Source organism: Artemia franciscana, chromosome 18, assembly GCF_032884065.1.
Source record: "Artemia franciscana chromosome 18, ASM3288406v1, whole genome shotgun sequence".
Taxonomy (NCBI): Eukaryota; Metazoa; Arthropoda; class Branchiopoda; order Anostraca; family Artemiidae; genus Artemia; species Artemia franciscana.
Genome location: NC_088880.1, coordinates 8,312,491 through 8,333,472, shown reverse-complemented (window position 1 = coordinate 8,333,472; position 20,982 = coordinate 8,312,491). Strand labels below are relative to the sequence as shown.

At 33.4% G+C, this 20,982-nt stretch overlaps 2 protein-coding genes across 3 annotated transcripts; one reads left to right on the top strand and one right to left on the bottom strand.

Moving 5' to 3' along the window:
* Window positions 1–413: 413 nt before the first annotated feature.
* LOC136038565 (zinc finger protein 287-like) lies at window positions 414–18,493 on the top strand. 2 transcript variants are annotated; one of them, XM_065721737.1, is made up of 5 exons: window positions 414–497; window positions 5,058–5,232; window positions 11,231–11,398; window positions 12,051–12,218; window positions 16,259–18,492. In XM_065721737.1, exons 2-5 carry the CDS (start codon window positions 5,163–5,165, stop codon window positions 17,161–17,163), a joined length of 1,311 nt encoding a protein of 436 aa, XP_065577809.1. In that variant the 5' UTR covers window positions 414–497; window positions 5,058–5,162; the 3' UTR covers window positions 17,164–18,492. The 2 variants fall into 2 exon arrangements, with proteins under 2 accessions (XP_065577809.1, XP_065577810.1); XM_065721738.1 differs by lacking the exon at window positions 414–497 and adding an exon at window positions 541–707 and having other exon boundaries at window positions 16,259–18,493.
* Window positions 2,917–3,348, bottom strand: LOC136038365 (uncharacterized). The gene has a single exon (XM_065721436.1). It carries the CDS (start codon window positions 3,346–3,348, stop codon window positions 2,917–2,919), a length of 432 nt encoding a protein of 143 aa, XP_065577508.1.
* Window positions 18,494–20,982: the final 2,489 nt, after the last annotated feature.

Genomic DNA, 20,982 nt, shown 5'->3' with positions numbered 1-20,982 from the left:
TTGCCTTGAAATTCCCTTAAAACCCACCGGGTTCAAACGGAAAAAGTTTTAAAAAAAATCCAACAGAAAGACATGACGAGAAAACAGTCAATCCCAAAAAGGAATTCCTTTGAGAAATGATGGGAATCCTATCCCTGTTAACTAACTGTTAGTGTCAAGGACTGTATTTTTCCTTCCCGGTATTTTCCCCTTTTTTGGGTAAATTTCAGGGTAAAATCTGCCACTTTAACCTTTAGTACAAGACTTTTACGAGAAATTAAATTACTGCAAACTAAAAGATGTTTTTTATTTTTGAATAGCAACAACATGAGTGTATTACAAGCATGGGTATATTACAGTGCATTATCCACCGAAAGTTTTCCCAATTTTGGTAGGGAGGATGCCGCTAAAACACTACATTTTATCCGACCGATACCGCTTTATGATGCCCAAATAGTGGCAACACTGGCGACCGAGTTTCTCAACTTATGAAAATACTAATTTTATTACCTTCAAAGGTAATTCAGTTATTATGGTTTTATAGTTTGGCATAGGTTAGGTGTAAATGATAGTTTTAAACTATCTTGCATATTGGTCTACCTAGAAGGAAACACTAGCCTAATTATTATACGCTAATGATTTGTCTTCATTAATTAACTATTAGGCTAAATTACAATCTTCCGTTGTTCTTTATTTTTGTTCCTTCCCTCTCCAAATTGATAAAATAGGTAAAGGTCAAGAATAGCTTCTCTTCAATAGTGGACATGCTAGAATAAAGATAGGCCTAGAGACAATTTTATTTTCTTTTTAGTCTTTTAGCATTTGTGACAATTAATCCCCTTCCCCTAATGGTTTCATATGGCCCTTAGGCCATGCTAGCCTGCTAAATTAAAGCAATGTAATGATTGACTGAAACTGATTCAAAAACAGATAGAAATGCAAGAAAGAAAAGGAATGACAGTTCACCTTAATATCTATGATTTTTTATAGTTGCTGTAAATTATAAGTAGGAATTTCATCCATTTTGGTTAGTTTTTTTTTTTATAGGCTTGTCAAAGTCTAAATGAAAAAATTAGAAGGTGCTATGGATACATTATTTGACTGAGAGGGCAAGGGTTTGAATCCTAGAATACCCAAGTATTTAGTTTGCAATGAGGGTCAGTGGCATGACTCTGTAAGCTCAGCCAGAGTTTGACCCAGCTCTAAATGGGTACCTGGAGAAATCTGGGGAAGGTAAACAGGAAGGGTGTGCAAAAGCACAGGATTGCTGGCCCCCAACACCCCATTGAATTTCCTGACTGAAGGGCCAAGAAACAGAGTTTAGCACTGCCAGTAGAGACTCTAAAGTCTAATACCTTATTCTTTATTACTTACTTTATGGATACGCTATAATTAGAAATTTCAATGCACAATTAGGACTCTTTGGGAAGAATCATACTTAAATTACTTTAAATCACATTTTCCAGCAAAACAAGTGTTAAATTCTGTAGAATTGCTGGCTTGTGGTGATAATTATTGGATGTCTCAATGGTATTCAACTCAATTTGCCATAGCTTTAATGACCATTCTCCATCAATGGCTCTTTTAATGGCAGCTAGGCTATGCTGAGGGTAATGACTACAGTAAATATTTCACAGCTCATATAATTGGCTTAGCCTACCAATAAAGTAAACATACCACTCAATGTCTTTTCTTATGTTCTTTACAAATATGATAATTGCTTTTATTGCAAATTCAAATTTATGCACTTTTTGACATCCTAACTATAAATAATTTTGGCACTAAGGAAACATAGTATTATTCTGTCAAAACAACCAAAAATGCATAATTTAATTAAAAATTTGGCATCAAGGAAGAAGAATTTTCAGAGCTCAAAAAGTGCTTGAATTTGAATTTGCAATAGAAGCAATTACTATTTGTAAAGAACATGAAAAAAGGCATCAAGTGCTATGTTAAAAGTTTGAGACCAATGTTTTAACCTTTTTTATACCCCATATTTTGGTCATTTTTAAGAGTTCAAAAAATGCTTAAATTTGAATTTGTAATAGAAGCAATTATTATATTTGTAAAGAACATAAAATTTATTGGTAAGTCAATTATATGAACTGTGGAATATTTACCATGACTGCTTCTTTGGTAAGTGAATTTTACAACTCACTGTTCTGTTAATGAAGAAGTTATTGTGTAGTCCAGTGGCAGCTCTCTTCTGATAGAGCTTCCAACTATGCCCCATAGTAGATTGGTCAAGTTGAAATAGCTTATTTAATGAAGAGTTAGAATTAAGGAGCTTATGCATCATAATAATATCACCCCATTTATGTCTGTAGACAAGAGTGGAGAGTTTTAGTTTCTTCAGGCAGGATGAGTAGTTTAAGTATTTGCATCCATCAATTGCTTTCAAAGCTTGTCTTTGAACTGATTCTAACTTCTGCTGCTCACCTTTGTTTAGAGTGCTAGCAAGACACATGCCAAACTCTAAATTAGGCCTGACCAATGCCTTATATAATTTAGTCTCCATAGGTGACCTACTAGTGATTGTTCTTTTTATAATGCCAAGGGTTTGGAGTGCTTTGGCTACAGCTGTATGTGTCCATAGTGAATTTTAATTCTTTATCAAGTATGGCCCCCAAGTCTCTCTCTGCTTCAGAGGAGATGATAGTCTGTCTTGATCCATCTATCCCTAATGTATGATAAGGGCATTTTTAATTTTTCTTTCCAAAGTGGATTGTTTGATATTCATTTACATTGAATTCATGCCTCTACAAAGTTGCCCACTGGGAAATTACCCAACAGTCATTCTGTATAGAGGCTCTCTTATTGGGTGTATCAACATGTTCAATGAGTTTAGAGTCATCAGCATAGACTTATTTTATTTTTGACTATGGTTGGTGCATCATTAATATAAATTTTGAATAGTGTTGGTCCCAAGATGGTTTCTTAGGGCACTCCACTTAATGCTTCCACTTCTTCTGTAAAGACTACTTGTCCATTTTTTCCAAATATTTTCACCCTTTGCTTTCTCCTGGAAAGAAACTGAAGCACACACTCTACAATTTCATTATGTATTCCAATTGCAAATAACTTGGCCCTTAGGCAACAGTGACATACTTTATCAAAGGCTTTTGCAAAATCCAATAGAACCAAGTTGACAGGGATTGCTTGATCTAGTTTCTCAGTGATATAATCATATGCATCAATCAAATTAGTCTCAACCAAGCATCCATGTCTGAAGCCATGCCAACTATCACTGAGCAGCTCATTGGTGGCCAGGTGGCCAACAATGTGAGTATGCAAACATAAGAATAATGGGTCAATAATTGGAAACCCTGTTGTGGCTACCCCTTTTGTGTACAGGTGTAATGTTAGCATTCTGACAATCCTGAGGAATCTGTTTAGCATCAAGAGACTTCTGAGACATATTTGTAAAGGGAAGGGTTATTTCATCATGAGCTTCTTTCAATATGCATGAGTGAACTTCATCAGGACTGGATTTGTTAGGATTAAGTAGCTTTAATCAATTCTCTACATCAGAGGCAACCACTTTTATCTTTTGAATAGGTTCCTCAATAGAATATTCTGGTGCTTCTGGTAAGGGGGCGTCGTCTGGAGGCATGAACCCTGATTTAAATTGACCACCCAATTCAGCTGCTATATCTTTTGGGGTACTAACTGTATTGTCATTCACAAGTAGTACTGTAACTGAGTGTCTCCCTGGTGTCCAACCTGAAGCATGCTTCAAAAATACCTTGAGGTTGGTGAATCAAATGCTAATCCCTCTTCATAACCTATTGTAAGTTTTCTTGTGAGATACCTAACTTTATTTTAGGTTTCTTTAAATTTCTCATAATTCTCATGGGAGGGGTTACTTTTGCATTTGCTCTAATACTTCTTTTTTTTGTGCACAGCTGGTTTAACATCATGAGTGATATGAAATGGTTAGGTTTTGGGTCTTTTTTCACTGGAAATTACTATATGTTATTATGAACCTGAAGTTACGTTAGAAACCTAAAAAAATGAAACTTATAAAATACCTAATTTGAAATCTTTGTAGAATCTTAAAGTGATAACATGTAGCACAAAATATATATTTCCCAAGCAATTTGTGTTTGTTGAATTTCTCAGTGTTGATGGTTGAAACAAATGGTTGTTTAAAACATCACATATACTCATTGAAACAAATGGGTAGGCTATATGTGCTGGTTGTTTATGGGTATTGGATGAAACAAGAGTTTATACTACAAAATGAATAAGAAACATGTCATTTGGGTTTGGCTATATATTTGCACAATACTGAGGGTTAGGGGGTAAATTGATATGAAGCATCATGTAATGATGTACAAAATAGTTTAGGGCTTTTTTGAGGTAGAAGCAACATCAACAAATTGAAGAAATAGAAAAATTCAATCAAAATAGGCCTGCTTAAATTTGGTTGTATATATGCACATTAAGGAGGTATGGTTTTAAAGTAAAATGAAGCTCTTATAAGAATGATATAAATAACTGTTTTCTTTTTTAATTTCTTCTCAGAATTTTACAGTGTCTCCTCTGATTACCCTGAGCTTTAATACCATATTTCATTTTGAGAATATTAATTAACAAATACAATTCTATTATGTAATATCTTTTTAGATCTAATTTTAGATAAGTAAGAACAGCTAAATATAGACTCTTCAAAATACATAATCTCATCATATACATGATTGGCATACATATTGTTGTGTTTTAAGCATTAAACCATGAATAAATCTTTTATTTATGGAGTTAAACCATATGTCCCAACCTGACAAGTTTCAGCTTAGAAAATTTGCTAACATAATCAGCTAAGAGCTATTTTTTTTTGTTTTTTTTTACCTTGAAAGTTTTTTCTAACTTAAAATCAAAAGCAATATTATAAATACAGTTACATCACCACTGGGATCTAAGTTGTTCAAGAGTTCACCTACCTAGGCTCCATAGTTACTTTGGATGGCTTGCTTCTCCCTGAGCTGCAAGCAAGATTATCCAAAGTGTCTTCTGCCATGGGTAGACTGACAGAGGTTAAAAGTCATTATTAATCTTTATAGCTTTTGTATTTTTAGGGACTATTGCTTCTACTCTCCTGAGTAAAATTTTAGTGCCACATCCAGATGTTGATGATAGTATCATACTTCTTTTAATTTGCATTAACTATTCCAAGATCTTTTATGGACTTTCCACAAATACCAACAATGGCTGAACATATCACAGTTCCTGATGATTCTTTCATTAAAAGTGGTAAGTTATACAGTTAAATGCTCACATATGTGGACACAATGTATTTTTTTCTACTAGGGCACTGCATATAGAAGGAGTTGTCATAGCAGCTTTGAAGTGGTTTAATTTATTGAAAATTGAAGGTTCTAGTGCCTTTCCAATAATTAGAAGTGATTGAGGGCAACCATCCCCTTTCCCCCTCATGCCCATGAGAACCCCAAACACATCCAATGAAAATTTTGAGATAGCCACTCTGTTCAGTGTGGTTGATAGGGCCATTAATTATGTTTTTGAGGATGACTACCCCCCTCCCTCCAGAGCCATTAGAGCAAGGGTTGTAAGTTATGCCCCTGAGGCCTATAAGATTTTGTGGAAAGGGTGGTTGCTTTAACTTCAATAGGGGCTCGTTGTATTGGAAATCAGAGGCTCTAATGCCCTTTTTAAGAGTCAAAGTATTTGTAGGGCAATTAGCCCTCCTCCCCTTTATGTCTTAGTTTTCCCTAGTACCCTCAGTTATTTTAAGATAGCTATTTGTTCAAAAAATAGTCTAAATGATCATGTAACAAGACCTTCCAAGGTTGACACAAGCCACAGGGTCCAGGGGCAGGTGTTGTAAATTATTTCCTGGGTGGCTGTTTTAACTTGGGGAACCATAATCCCATTTTATTGGAAATGTTAAGATTTAGTTCCTTTTCAAGTGTAAAAAGCAAAAGAGGGAACTAACCTCTTCCCCTTCCTGTCACTCTTTTCCCTGAATGCATTTAATCAAAATTGCGAAATAGCCGTCTTATTCATAATAGTCCAAAGAGCACATAGTTGTGCCTTCAGGGTGTGCACCCCCCCCCCTTGCCCAAAGCCCAAGGCATTATGCATAGGGGCATAGGGCCCTTGAGGTGTATATGGTTTTTATGGAACAGGTGGTTGTGTAAACTTCAGATGGGGCTCATTTGATTGGATGTCAAAGTTCAGGGGTCCTTTTTAAGAATCAAAAATGAACAGAGGTTGAACTGATTTGCTTTAGTTGAAATTTGATTGCAATTGCCTCTCAAACAACCTGTTATATGATTAAATCATTGCTAATAAGGGAAGTTTCTTCAAAAAGTATTTTATGGCTAGGATTACCAAAGACATGATAGCTTAAAGCGGAATAAAACGAAATATTTGTATTATTATAGTTTAAAGCTTTAGTTATGCCATCTTTGTGCTGTTGTAGGCGTCTTTCCAGACTTTGATGGGTTCTACCAACATAGTGGTAGCTGCAGTCACATGGTGTTTGATAAAACCCTCTATGGTGTGTATCTGGGGTTATATCTTAACCAGAGTTTAGGAAGTTAATGATAGGAAGTTAATAATTACCAAATTATTGGTAAATACTGCATGAAAATTATTTTGCGTGCAAACTTTTTTTTAAATTTGCCATGACTTTTGGAATATATGGAAGGTAAATTATATTTGAGGGTTTGGCAGGAGTTTTGTATGGTAAAAGACCCTTGATTTTATGGGAGTGACTTGCCAATCTTTGGCTAATTATATTATCAATAATGACAATAGGATAACCCTTTTTCAAAAAGTATGCCTCTAATAAAGTTTATTTCATCTGTAACATGAGATTCAGAGCAAATGTTTAGGGCATGATCGACTAGACAACAGCTGTTGAAAACAACAGTTGTTGAAAAGTAACAACAGCTGTTTCGACTTCTGGGCGTGATTGGATTTAAAATGTAGATATCTGTTTTTTATATGGGTTTTCTGTAAATTGTAAAACCCAGTTTATCAGTGCTACGAATAATTAATGCATCCAGAAACGGTAATTTATTTTCAATTTCTAAGGTAAACTGTGGATTTCGGTCGTACGTATTAAGATAATCTAAAAAAAAACCTGAGTTCAGTTTCCCTGTAATTCCTGAGCAATATGACATCATCCATGTTATTCCGTTAGATATGTTTCAAAAAATGTGAATTTAAGGCCCAATTTCCAAGGTGCTCTACATATATATTCACTAATAACCTGGATAGAGGTGCCACTATTGGGAAGCCCTTTATTTGCTGATAAAAGAATTATGGAACTGAAAATGCATTGAATACTTATTACAAATTTTCACTAGGGACATTAAAACCTTGGAATCTTGTCAATCTTGATAAGATTCCAGAACAAGAGCTAATTTCATCTGGTTAGAAATAGATATTTAGGGTTTGTGCAAAGAGGAATCTAGAGAGGAAACTATATCTGCCACCGGAACTTCTTTGTGTGGAAAGAGGATTTTGGACTTCTTTCAAGAGTTTAGATTTCCTTAGGTTCATGATCTCTAGAGGAGAGATTAACGATAGCTGGTTCAGGAGTAAATTTTGTAGTATAAGCACGATAATTCATCGAAGATTTGTACCTCTGATTTTCCAAATTCTTATAAATTCGTTCTTAGACATGCGAAAATCGTGTCGAAATAAATTCCTTTCTAATCTAACAATCTGAGAATAATCAACTGTTAACGATTTTCAAATCTTTGCTCTAATCCCGAAAATCATACATAAGTAATTCGGTTGATTCAGTGGAAAAACTTGAAAATGCAAGCATTTCACAAAATGCTATAGTAAGACGTTTTGACATAATTTCTATGTATACTACTATTGATATATTAATGTCGGAGAAATTATATAAAAAAAATAGAAAATTATTGTATAATTGAAAACTACAAGAGGAATAGATTCCGAGGTTTAATCTCCCTAGTCAGAATTTGTAATAAGTATTCAATGTATTTCAGTTCCGTAATACTTTTATCAACAATTAAAAAGCCTGCCCATGGGGGCACCTCTATCTTGGTTATTAGCGAATATTTATGTAGAACACCTTGAAAACTATGCCTTAAATTCATATTTTTTTAAAACATATCCATTAGAGTCGGTGCATTGATAAAGTCATATCACTCTTGAGTTATGGGGAAAATGAACTTGGGGGTCTTCTAGATCACCTTAATACATATTGCCGAAATTTACAGTTTACCTTAGAAACTGTAATTGCAAATAAATTACCGTTTCTGGATATATTAATTATTTGTAGCATTGATAAACTGGATTTTACAATTTACAAAAAAACACACACAAAACAAATGATTTCTACATTTTAAATCTAATGACTCCCCACAAGTTAAAAGGGCTGTTAGCTGTCTTGTCGATCGTGCTCTGAACATCATATCACAGATGAACTAAACTTTATTAGAAACTTACTCTTTGGAAACGGTTATCCTATTCTCTTTATTAATAACACAATTAGCCAAAGACTGGCAAGACACAGCCGTAAAACCAAGGGTCTTTTACTATGTGAAGCTCCCGCTAAGCCCTCAAAATATAATTATTTATAATTATTAATTACAACTGTTAATTATTAATATATAATTATAATTTTAATTACATATTATTAATATTATAATTTATTTTATATATATATATATATATATATATATATATATATATATATATATATATATATATATATATATATATATATATATATATATATATATATATATATATATAATTCATTATAATTTATTACAAATTATATCATAATTTAATTTTATATAATTATTAATATATAATATAATTATTTATAAGCCCTCAAATATAATTTACCTTCCACATATTCCAAAAGTCAAATAAAATTTAAAAAAGTTTTCATAAAATAATTTTTATGTATTATTTTACCAATAACTTTAAAATCATAAACTGCCTAAACTCTGGTGACGATATAACCTCAGTTACTCGCCAAAGAGGAGTTTATCAAATACTATGGGACTGTGGCAACTACTTTATAGGTAGAACCTGTCAAAATCTTGAAAAACGCCAATATCAGGACAAAGATGACATAATTAAAGCTTTACCTTCTAATAGTATGGATATTTCTTTTGATTCTGCTTTAAGCAGTCATATCTTTGATAATCCTAGCCATACAATGCTTTTTGAAGAAAGTTTCCCTGAAGAAAATTTGCAATGATTTAGGCATAGAACAGGTTGTTCAAGAGGCAATTGAGATTAGAGTCAAAATAAATAGTAATACTTCTTTAAATGGGGATTTGGGGGAATCTTCACTTTATGCCTTATATACAAATTTAACTAAAGACGATTTAGGCAATTATATTAAAAATCAGTAAACAGTTCCACCAAACCTGTTAAGGATAGGGTAAAATTGATGCAAACAGTATTACTGGCTTTCATATAAAGTGGATATACCACTCGATACTTTTTTTTATGCTCTTTACAAATATAATAATCGCTTCTACCGCAAATTCAGGTTTAAGCACTTTTTGACCTCTTAAAAATTACCTATATATGGGGTCATTATCATATATAGGTAATTTTATGTGTTTGTGCACATCGAATTTTAATGAGAAGAGAAATCACACGTGCAACAGCACAAACACATAAAAAAATACAGCAATGGTTAGTTTAAGTATTTAATATATGCTATGCTTTACCCCCCCCCCCCCCCTGATGTGTAAATATATAGCCCAAATTTGTTTCTAAACTATTACAGATTTGTAATGACCCCATATATAGGTCATTTTTAAGAGGTCAAAAAGTGCTTAAATCTGAATTTGCGGTAGAAGCGATTATTATATTTGTAAACAGCATTAAAAAAACGCATCGAGTGGTATATTCACTTTATATGAAAGCCAGTAATACTGTTTGCACCAATTTTACAAAGGATAGACCTTCTAAACTGGCTGCCAAAAAGGCAAGATTAGCTTTAAGGGCTTGCTTGTAAATGTTTTCTACTCCGTTAGAATGAATTGTCTTTTTTTTTTACCTCCCTTGATCTATCAGAGACTTTTTGGCTGCTCCATCTAGCAAACTTTTATGCTATTTTATCTGTATATTTTATCTATTATATTTTATATATTATTATACTATATTTTATATATAGTATTTATTGTATATATTTATACCGTATTATAGTTTTATATATGCTATATAGTATTTATTGTATATATTTATTGTATATAAATATAATATATTTATTGTATATATTTTATATCATATATATATGATAACTTTATATAATTTATATATAGCATAACTTTATATATACTATTTTATCTAGCAACCATCTTAACAAGCTAGCAATCTAGCTAACTTTGCTAATTACCTGACGATTCTAGATGCTGGATCTTTTTCGTTTTAAAATTTCGGAACTCCCTAGGTTGATTTGAGTCGGTAAAGTTAGTTCCATGTGAAACATTGTAAGTGATTTAATTAGTGTTGATGCAAGTTAAGCCTTGTGTTCGAAGCTCAGTCTCTTTTCCAAAAATTAGTGTGAATTTTTGTCGTCGATTTGTCACTTTTTTTCAATATCACCAAAGTTTTGAATTCGTTAATACTACTAGGTTTGATACTTTCTAATACGGAGCTTGATAGTTATGCTCCGATGTTTCCAAGCTTTTTCGGAAGAGCTTTTATCATACTTATAAGGTGGAAATCGCTAGAGGTGGCAACCCTGAACGAGGGCATGCCCAAAGATTTTAGGATAGTGGAAGCACTCTTATTTTCAGACAAAATCTGCCAAGAAATTTTACTATACCCTGAAAACCGCCGAGTAGCATTGCTACTATGCCACCCTAATTTGAACACGGTGGCTCAGCCCTACTCATGTTAACTTTTGCTCGTTTTTAGTTTGACTCGGTAATTTATTGTAATATCCGTTTGTTTTGGATTTCATTTATTTATAGATAGCGATTTTTGGTAGTCTTTAGTTTAGAAGATTTTTTTTATTTTTGCTAATTTTTGGTTTAATAAAGCTCTACTTTTCTTTGAAAAGCCTGTTTTGTGGATTTTTTTTTATATATTATCTTGTTATACGACAGGTAGGAGAGGGATAAAGTTAACTGAATTCAGCTGCTTCACGAAAACTCCAACTGATTTGCATTTTTTATTTTTTTTTTTTTTACTTAAAATTGTGTAATGATTCGCTTAGTAAGCTTTATTGTTGAATGTTTAATATGTCCGTTTAATTTAAATTTTATTTTAGAAATTGAAGATGCTTTACCAGGAGACAATGAGAAGCCCTTTGATATTTCAAGCTATCTTTTTGTCAGATGTGAAGATGTTCCTTTGGTTAATTCACCTAGTATGTCAGCATCGTATAAATTTGAGTACAACACCCAAGAATCGGAACCCAAATGTTCTGACAATCAAGGTACATCTCAATTATTTGGTTTTTGCAGGATGAAATGTATCAGATAAGATTTTATTGGGATAAAAATAGGACAAAGGGGCTTATTGTATGAATGAGAACTTTTGGGGAACCGATTTTCTTTTCTAGAAGACAAAAAATTTTTGGGACATCCCCAAAAATTCGGGGATAGTAGAAGCATTGGTATTTTTCAGACAAAATCTGACAAAAAAAAATTGCTAGACCATGAAAACTATCAAGTAGCACTATGCTACCCTACTTTTTGCACGATGACTCCCTACTCATGTTGATCTCTGCTTTTTTTAGTCAAACTCGGGTTTCTATTGTAATTTCTGTTCGTTTCGGGTTTTATTTATTTTTTTATGGTGATTTGTGGTAGTTTAGAGCTTGGAGGATTATTTGATTTTATTTGTGCTAATTTTTGGTTTAATGATACTCTTTACTTTTCTTTGAAAAACTTGTTTTGTGGAATTTTTCTGAAGTTATCTAGTTATAAGACGCATAGGAGAGGGATGAAGTTAACTGAATTCAGCTGCTTAACGAAAACCCTAATTGATTGATTTTTTTTTTTTTTTTTAATTGTGTAAGATTTGTTTTGTAAGCTTTATTGTTAAGTGTTTATTATTATGTCTGCTTAATTTAAATTTTGTTTTAGAAGTTGAAGATGCTTTATCAGGTGATAATGAGAAGCCTTTTGATATTCCAAACTATCTTTTTGTCAAATGTGAAGATGTTCCTTTGGTTAATTCACCTGGTATTTCAGCACCGTGTATATTTGAGTACAACACCCAAGAATTGGAACCCAAATGTTCTGACAATCAAGGTACATCTCAAGCATTTGGCTTTTGCAGGATAAAAAATATCGGATAAGATTTTATTGGGACAAAAATAGGACAAAGGGGCTTAATCGTAAGATGAAACTTCTGTTTTATCTTGGCCAATGTGTAGGTGTTTGTCAAACCGTTTTGGGGTTTTACATCAACGTTTTCAAATTTTCAATCGAAATTGGTTGATAATAAAATTAGTTTTATGAAAAATAATTAGTTTGATCAAAAAATTGATAATAAGCCTTGACTATACATATTTATATAGTTTTTACAATCTGCATTTATAGTGTATATATCTCTATAAATTCAGAGTTTTTTAAATTAATTAAATGTATTATTTTGATTTGAATTTGAAATAAGTAGAAAATAAGCTATAACCTGAACTGCCTACCAGGAATTTTTACTATAGAATATTAATTTACCAAAACGAAACATAGAATAACGAGTGTGATATTTCAATACCTAGAAATTTTTTTTGCTTTTCATAATTATACTACTACATAATCATACGCTGCTAAAAGTAAAAGAATGGTATATCGGTCTTTAGACCAATTCTATAACCCTATCCCTGAACCTAACCATGGTCTTAGAACGAATTCTTATTTAAAACCCCCTTGTTTTTCTTTGAAAATTATTTTCCCCATTTTTTGGATCAAATACAAGGAAAAAGCGAAAACGATGATTATTCTCTCACATTTTAGTCCTAAAGTAGCTTAGATGTACAGTCCAGTAGATGTAAACGTAGACGTTAGACCTTAGTCCAGACGTAAGAAACTCAAACAACTCGAGTTTGTTGTCAGCTTTATTTTTCGTTAGCTTTTTGTTTTCACTTCGCTCTTTACTTCCATCAAAACCTTGGTCTGTTCAAATTAGTTTTGTTCAAATGAATAGATTTAAAACTAATGAAATGGGCTGTACAAGTATCTTATCTATTTGGTGAAAGTTTTAAGAGAAAGCTTGTCGCAGAATTTTATCATGATTATAGCGGTAGCTGTTACCAAGTAAAGGACGTACCTTTATAACAAAAGTAACTAAAAAATTTTCATAGTAATTGAAAAAAATCCCTGCAAGTAAGCAAAAATTTCATTTGTAGCATATTCAAGTATAGTAATAATTATTTTTAATCTTATTTGATATATAATGCCTATATCTACGTCTCTTTTTATTTTTACATAATAAACTATTCCTTGATAGTTCCAAGATGAAGTAAGATATAGTGCAAAAAATAGAATAATGCAATTACATAACGCTTCCATGCTTAGCATTCTGATTCCTGTTGTAAGTGAATACTGTATTAACATGATTCTTTTATTTTTACATGGTATAACAGAGAAGCCCATTGAAGAGGTCATTTGGGACATTCAGTTAAAAAGAATAGGAAAGCAAATAATAAATCTTTTTTATTTTTACATAATAATTATTGATTTAAATAAATTATTTTACATAATTTTATTTTTACATAATCTCTTTTTATTTTTACATAATAAACTATTCCTTGATAGTTCCAAGATGAAGTAGATATAGTGCAAAAAATAGAATAATGCAATTACATAACGCTTCCATGCTTAGTGTTCTGATTCCTATTGTAAGTGAATACTTTATTAACATGATTCTTTTATTTTTATATGGTATAATAGAGAAGTCCATTGAAGAGGTTATTTGGGACATTCAGTTAAAAAGAATAGGAAAGCAAATCCACCTCCCCAGAGGTGGGGGGTTGGGAGCTCGCCCATATACAAATCAGGCTATTGTTTTACTAGCTTGTTTGCCAAAAATGAAGGTCACTAGGCAATGCTGGTTTAATTGTTGTGACTATTCGCACTGATTTCAAATACGGGTATATATAACAAACTGAATTCAAGGATCAAATTAATTTGGGCTAAGGCCAAGTTTCGAAGATATAATTAGTAAAGCAATTATCAAACCTCTGTTTTTATTTTTAAGACAATAAACAAAAGAAATCATACTGTTCTCCCAGGAACTAAATTAAATGCACAAATAAATCTTAAAACGTTATGCAAGAGCAACTGTTTCATAATTTTGAAGATTTTTTGTGTGATTAGCACGCTTTTCAAACTGAAACAGCAATTTGCCAGAATAGCTTCAATACCAATACAGTTATGAAAACTCCTATCTTGTCCATGTTGGTACAGAGCTCTGAACTTGGCGCCTCCTCCAAACCCGCGCTCCGACGCGTAGATCGTACTACAACACCATAGGTGCGAACACAATTTAGTTTTGTTGCATACACAGCTTAGATACCAATATTAGTATCTAAGCTGTGCTGCCAGTTTCCTGTCTCCAGCAGCTAGCATCGCTACCGCACTGTTTCCCGGAAATAAATCGAGTTTTCATAACTGTATTGGTATCTATGCTGTGTTTGCCAGCATATGAGCATTTGATCTTTCTTGATTGCGGTAGCGATTTCTGTAACGGAGTTTGTTGTAACATTCTCTTTTCAAACCTAAGCAGTAAACTTCCATCATATATACATCCAACCTTTCTTGGTTGCGATCCCGTATAGCCTAGGGAAAGTCGCTCATCTTCACTAATGGCACCTGGATTTTTGAAAAATGGTTCTAATGGCTATTTAAATGGTGAACTTCGGTTTCGTGAGAATAAATAAGATTACTTTAGCAGGGTAATCTTGAGGTTTGTCAATATTCATATAGTTGAAATTATGTTGCGATCGCTTACTTAATTAAATCAGTTCCTTCTCTGCTCTTACAAAACATACAAGTGACGTGTCATCAGAAAACCTCGGTACTGTATCTTCGTTTAGATCATGGAACAATTAACTTAAATTAGGCTTGATATTTGACATTTTTTCACAAATTTCGATCATTGTAAAGGATAAGGGACACCTAAAAACGGCAGAGAGAGGAGAAGAGGGCAGGTTGCCCTCCAATCTTTCTGCAGCATTCCAACAACATATTTTGAAAGAATTAACCCCATACCCTCAGCTCTAAGCTTTATTGGAGTTTCAGATCGACAACTCCATATTTTTTTTTATAAAAATCGTTATATGTGTACAATGGGCAACTTAAATAACTTACAACCTTTGCCCGGTTGTTATGGGAGAAGGTTGTCGACTCCTGAGATTCTTTTATTTGATCTTTGAACTATTGTGAACAAAATGGCTACACAAAAGTTTTGATCAGAGGCATTGGGGGAAAGGACGTAGAGGGAGGAGGGGAGATTGGTTGCCCTCCGATTCACTGCCTTTTGACTGTAAACACGCGTGCTAAAATTTATATTTCCAAATGAATTTACCCCATTCAAAGTTTATAATACCACTTATACCATAAAAAATATCGATAATAGCAGTAGGCGACTTGTATAACTTAGACCCTTTGTCCGGAGGTGTTTTTGGGAGTTTCGCTATATCAGATTTTTGACTGGGTTTATTTGGGGTAGAAGACCGTGGGGGGGGTGGTTGCTTGCTCATCAATATTTACTCCAAAAAAGGGACTAAATTTGCTGATTTCGAATCGAATGAGCTCTCATTTGGTCTCACCTTCCTTTGCCAGCTGACCTTTCTTATTGTCTTTCTTATGTTTCTTATATTGTCTTTCTTATGGTAATTCTCTATTGTCTTCACTGTAGGCAATTAAAGATTCTGGGAAATGATTCAAATGACCGTGTAAAGTAAATAGTGATCTTGATTGCTCATGTTACAACCCGATTTCTGAAACATATAAAAATCTCGCTTACGAAAGTGATATAGTATTCAGGTTTGCGATTGCCCAAAAACTTGTTAATTCCAACAAATGATGTGCATTCTTTTAACTCTTCCTCAGTTAGTTAAGAAAACTCCTAATATTTGTTGTGATATTGCCTGTCCTCGACTTGTGGTTTTACTTCACGGTCTACTTTTTTGATTGTTTGAGGTTTCATTTTTACTTTTTACTTACATCAGAATAAACAATTTTAAAAGTTTATATAAGTATCACCAAGAACGAGAGAAGAATTATCGAAAATAAAATTAGTTATTAAAACCTATTGAAAGATATATTTAAATCTTTTATATTTTTAGGTCACTTTTCACCACATGAGTCTGGACTATACTTACAGGGAAATACGTCACTAGTTGTTTTAGAGCCATCTACGAGCGGCTCCTCAAATTCGTTTGCATCAGAATATGAAGCAAAAGGCTTAGAAAATCAAAAAGTATATTTGAACAGTCGCCTGAAAAGTAAAAAGCTTAGAAAATTGGAAGGACATCAAAGAACGCATAAAGGAAAAAAGACATTTAAATGTGAGATATGTGACAAGACCTTTTCTCGAGGGGATTTTTTTAAGCAGCACCAAAGAGTACATACAGGTGAGAAACGGTTTAAATGTGATGTGTGTGAGAAGACTTTCTCTCAAGCAGCACATTTGAATACCCATAAAAGACTTCATACTGGGGAGAAGCCATTTAAATGTAATGTATGCGACAAGACTTTTTCTCAAGCAGCACATTTGAAGATCCATCAAAGACTTCATACTGGTGAGAAACCGTTTAAATGTAATGTATGTGACAAGACCTTTTCTCTAGCAGCCAATTTGAACAGACATCAAAAAGTGCATACAGGTGAGAAGCCATTTAAATGTGATGTATGTGATAAGACTTTTTCTCTAGCGCCTGCTTTGAAGCAGCACCAAAGAGTGCATACAGGTGAAAAACCGTTTAAGTGCGTCGTATGTGACAAAACCTTTTCTCACGCTGTAAATTTGAACACCCATCAAAGAGTGCATACAGGGGAAAAACCGTTCAAATGTGATTTGTGTGACAAGACCTTCTCTCGAGCAAATGTTTTGAAACAGCACCAAAGAGTGCATACAGGGGATAAACCGTTCCAATGTAATGTATGTGACAAGACCTTTTCTCAAGCAGCAACTTTGAACGCACACCAAAGAGTACATACAGGTGAGAAACTGTTTAAATATAATGAATAATACAAGACCTTTTCTCAAACAGCCATTTTGAACACACACCAAAGACTTACCGTTTAAATATAATGTAAGTGACAAGACCTTTCTCAGACAGTAACTTTGAACAGAAACCAAAGACTATATAATGGTGGCAAAAACTTTTTTGATTTGAGCTATTTTGTAGGCATATATACTTGTAGGCTGTTTGTAGGCATAATTTGTAGCTATTTTGTAGAATGCATGCAGGAATTAGAAAGCTTTAGTTATACAAGATATATCCGCATTTATCTTTGGTTATTATTTTCACAACTGCTTTGTATTACATCGAATAAGGTTTTTTTTTACTGTTTTTTTTTTGGGTATTTAGTTTCTTTAGCAATTTCGTTATTATCCTGTGAAAAGGGGTCTTAGAAAATTGCATGATTGTTAAAGATTTGATACAAATGTGTTGTAGAAAAGAAATTGCTATCTATATCATGATTTTAAATGAATTCCAAAGAGACGAGACAGGTGAAAAACCGTTTAAAAGACGGTTTGTGTATTTTTTTTTCTAGAGCCTGAATCAGACGTTGGGTCTTAAATATTATTTATATAGTTCATTGATTTGTCTAGAATTGTTTTGGCCCTATGGATCTTTAAATTATTTCTTATATAAGTTACCTAAACCTACATTCCAAGTTCTAACAAGGCATACCACTGTCACTTTTTTTCAAAGGAAGATGTTTTTCTGTGGTATTAGTCATTCGCATAATTTGAAAAAGTGTCCTCAAGTATATTTTGAAAAAAATAAAATAATCTTGATGAGAATAGTCGTGAGATCCTAAGCTCAAGAATGTATACCAGGCCTACCTTTCTTGAAATGTTTATTTACGAATCCTTACATGCAAAATTAGCGAATTGCGTATTACTCACTACCCTAATTGATACATTTGAATAAAATTCATAAATGGCGCCTTTTTATTGCCACAAGGGACAAATATCCGAGGAATAATGTTAAAGGGGGCCTATTTGGGGCCTTCAGACCTCTACTTGGCCTGTGATGATGTAGTTTGAAGGGAGAGAGAGACATCTTGAGCTAATGAGAAAAAAACAACTAAATAATCAAACAGTTCGTACTAAAGAACTGTAAGTAAGGAGCGACTTGGCTCAATAGTAATCAAAACTCTAAAAAATGTAATTTTGATACCGATAGATGCATCAAAACTTACGAGCCTGAGAAAAGTTGCAATGTTTTCGAAAAAAGGGGAAACACCACCTAGAAGCTATAGGATCCCCATGAAAATCAAATCATCAAATTCAGCGTATTAGAGAATCCTATTATAGAGGTTTCAAGCTCCTGGATAAGTGCTTATTTGTTTTTTGTTTTTTTTTGTTTTTTTTTTGCTGTTTTTTCAGGTGTGATCATTATCAACCCAGGGATCCTAGAATGTCACGAGAGGGCCTATTCGAATAGAAATCAAAAAGATCTAGTGTCCTTTTTAAGTGACCAAAAATTAAAGGGCAACTAGCCCCCCCCCACGCTCTCCAAATCAAAATTTCGAGATAGCCATTTTGTTCAGCATAGTCGAAAAATCTAGTAATTATGCTCTTAGGATTATTTAATCCCCAACAGTCCCTGGGGGAAGGGCTGCAAGTTATGAACTTTGCCCAGTGTTCACATATAGCATTGATTATTAGGAAGTTTACAGGGGGGATTTTTTCTGTTGCGGGTGGGAGGGGGTTATGTGGGAGAATCTATCAGTGGTGGAATTTTGTTTGGAGGAAGGGAGTTTTCCTTGATGGCGGCACCAGTTTTCCCAGTGTTATGTAAAAAACAACAAGAAATTAAATATAAAAAAAAGTTTTTTCAAAGTAAGGAGCAACATTAAAACTTAAAACAAACTGAAGTTATTACGTATGTGAGGGGGTTCACCCCCTCTTCCGTATTATTTAAGAATTAACGACGCTTCTTGACTACTATGGTCCCTGCGTCGGCCCTGCAGTGCATTCCTGCAGCGTGATTCGATCTCTGGGTCCCGTAATACCAAGCTAAGGTCGAATCCACTGCGCCACCACAGGACAGCCCTCTTCCATACCTCGCTGACTACACTACAGTTCGAATTTCGTTCCAATTATTTAAGAATGGCCCCTGAGTCACAACGGCTATTTAATTCGAATAATTAGCCTTTTTGAAAGTACTAAAAATAGTTTAGCGTAAATGGCGAGGTATTGTGGAGGGGCGAACCCTCTCGTATTCGTAATAACTTCTGTTTGTCTGAAGTTTTAGCGTTTCTCCTTACTCTCAGTTGAAAAAACTTATTTTTTTTTATTTAATATAAGTAAAATGAAGGTAAACTAGGTGAAAGAAAACAAGCGTTTCAAGTGTGTATTTTAGGGGCATTTTAAGGTATTGAGTTGGAACTTTCATGCAATGATGAGGAGGATTACCAATTGACCAAAAAAACACTACATGCATGTTGCTATTATTACTATTGCTAAAGCTACTGTGAGATTTTTTTTTTATTTTGGCCTTTATATTTGTCACGAACATTCTTTTGATTCCCAAAGACAACTAAACATTCAAGGTAATCCATTTGAATTGAAAGTAAATATTGACAATAAAACTTAATCAAATACAGAAGTTATTCCGTAAATGATGTAAGCTGCCGCCTTCGTAGCCCCCGCTCTTTACTATAATTTTTTATAGTACTATATCAAGTGAGTGCAGTAAATGTGTGTCGGAAAAACTTGTAAAACATTTGAAGTTGTTGATTTGAATTGCTAAAATTAACCAGTAGCTTTTTTTCTCTATTCTGAGCCTGAGGAGCTCCAAATCAGGGTTTTCGTATTATTTGTTCATGTAATAAAAGTTTTTCTGTGTTTTATTCAAAATTTGGAAAAAAAATTGTGCAAAATACTCTTTTTGTTATTGAATTGGTTTGCTATTTAATTTCACCAACCCCTAAAGTTAATCTGAGCAAAACTATAATAAGAAATATTGAAATCAATGTGTCGAACATAGAAACTAAAAATATCGTCTACTCGAATTATCGCCCAATGCTACCATTGACTCTCTTATAAATCTGATAATTCTCTCTCCAACAATATATTTGTCGCAGAATAGATCAAAATTCTCAGAGCTACATATTAGTGTTTTTCCAATTATTTAACTAGGTGATATTGAGAATCAACGGAGACACTTTCTTGAAGTGGACTGGAATGAACATCATGGTGAAGAACTTCCAAAAGACTCCTCTGAATTCCGAGGCCAGGTCGTTTCAGTTTCATGAAGCTTTTGAGAAACCAGTGTTTGAAGATGTAGCAAAGTGGGTGTGGTCTTTGCGTACTTTTCCTCATTAGTAATGCAAACGTTGAAAGAGGTTTTTTCTTGACGAACTGAATTAAATCAAAACTTTGAAATAGGATGCTTTTACCAAAGCTAACTAAGATTATTTCAGTATCTTACAATTAAGATTATTTTAATCTTAATTATTTAAGACTATTTTAATTATTTAAGATTATTTTAACTTATTATTTAAGATTGTTTAATATCTTATTATTAAGACTATTTTAATATCTTAGATTATTTTTCATGGTGTTGCCTTTTTTCAAGGTCTTTCTTCCGTCGTACACGTTTGGGTTTAGAATTGCATAGAGAAATGAATGAATAGATTAAATACAGAACACCTTTCTCTTTTCGAACTTAGCGTAACCACAGAGATAGAGAGGTTTAATTATCGAAAACAGGACCACCTTTTTACCGTCCGTCTTGGCCAAGTGGATTGGTGCGCTGGATTAAGGATCCTTTGTCCGAGAGGGTGAGGGTTCGAATCTCAGTGTACCCAATTATTTGCTTTGGGATAG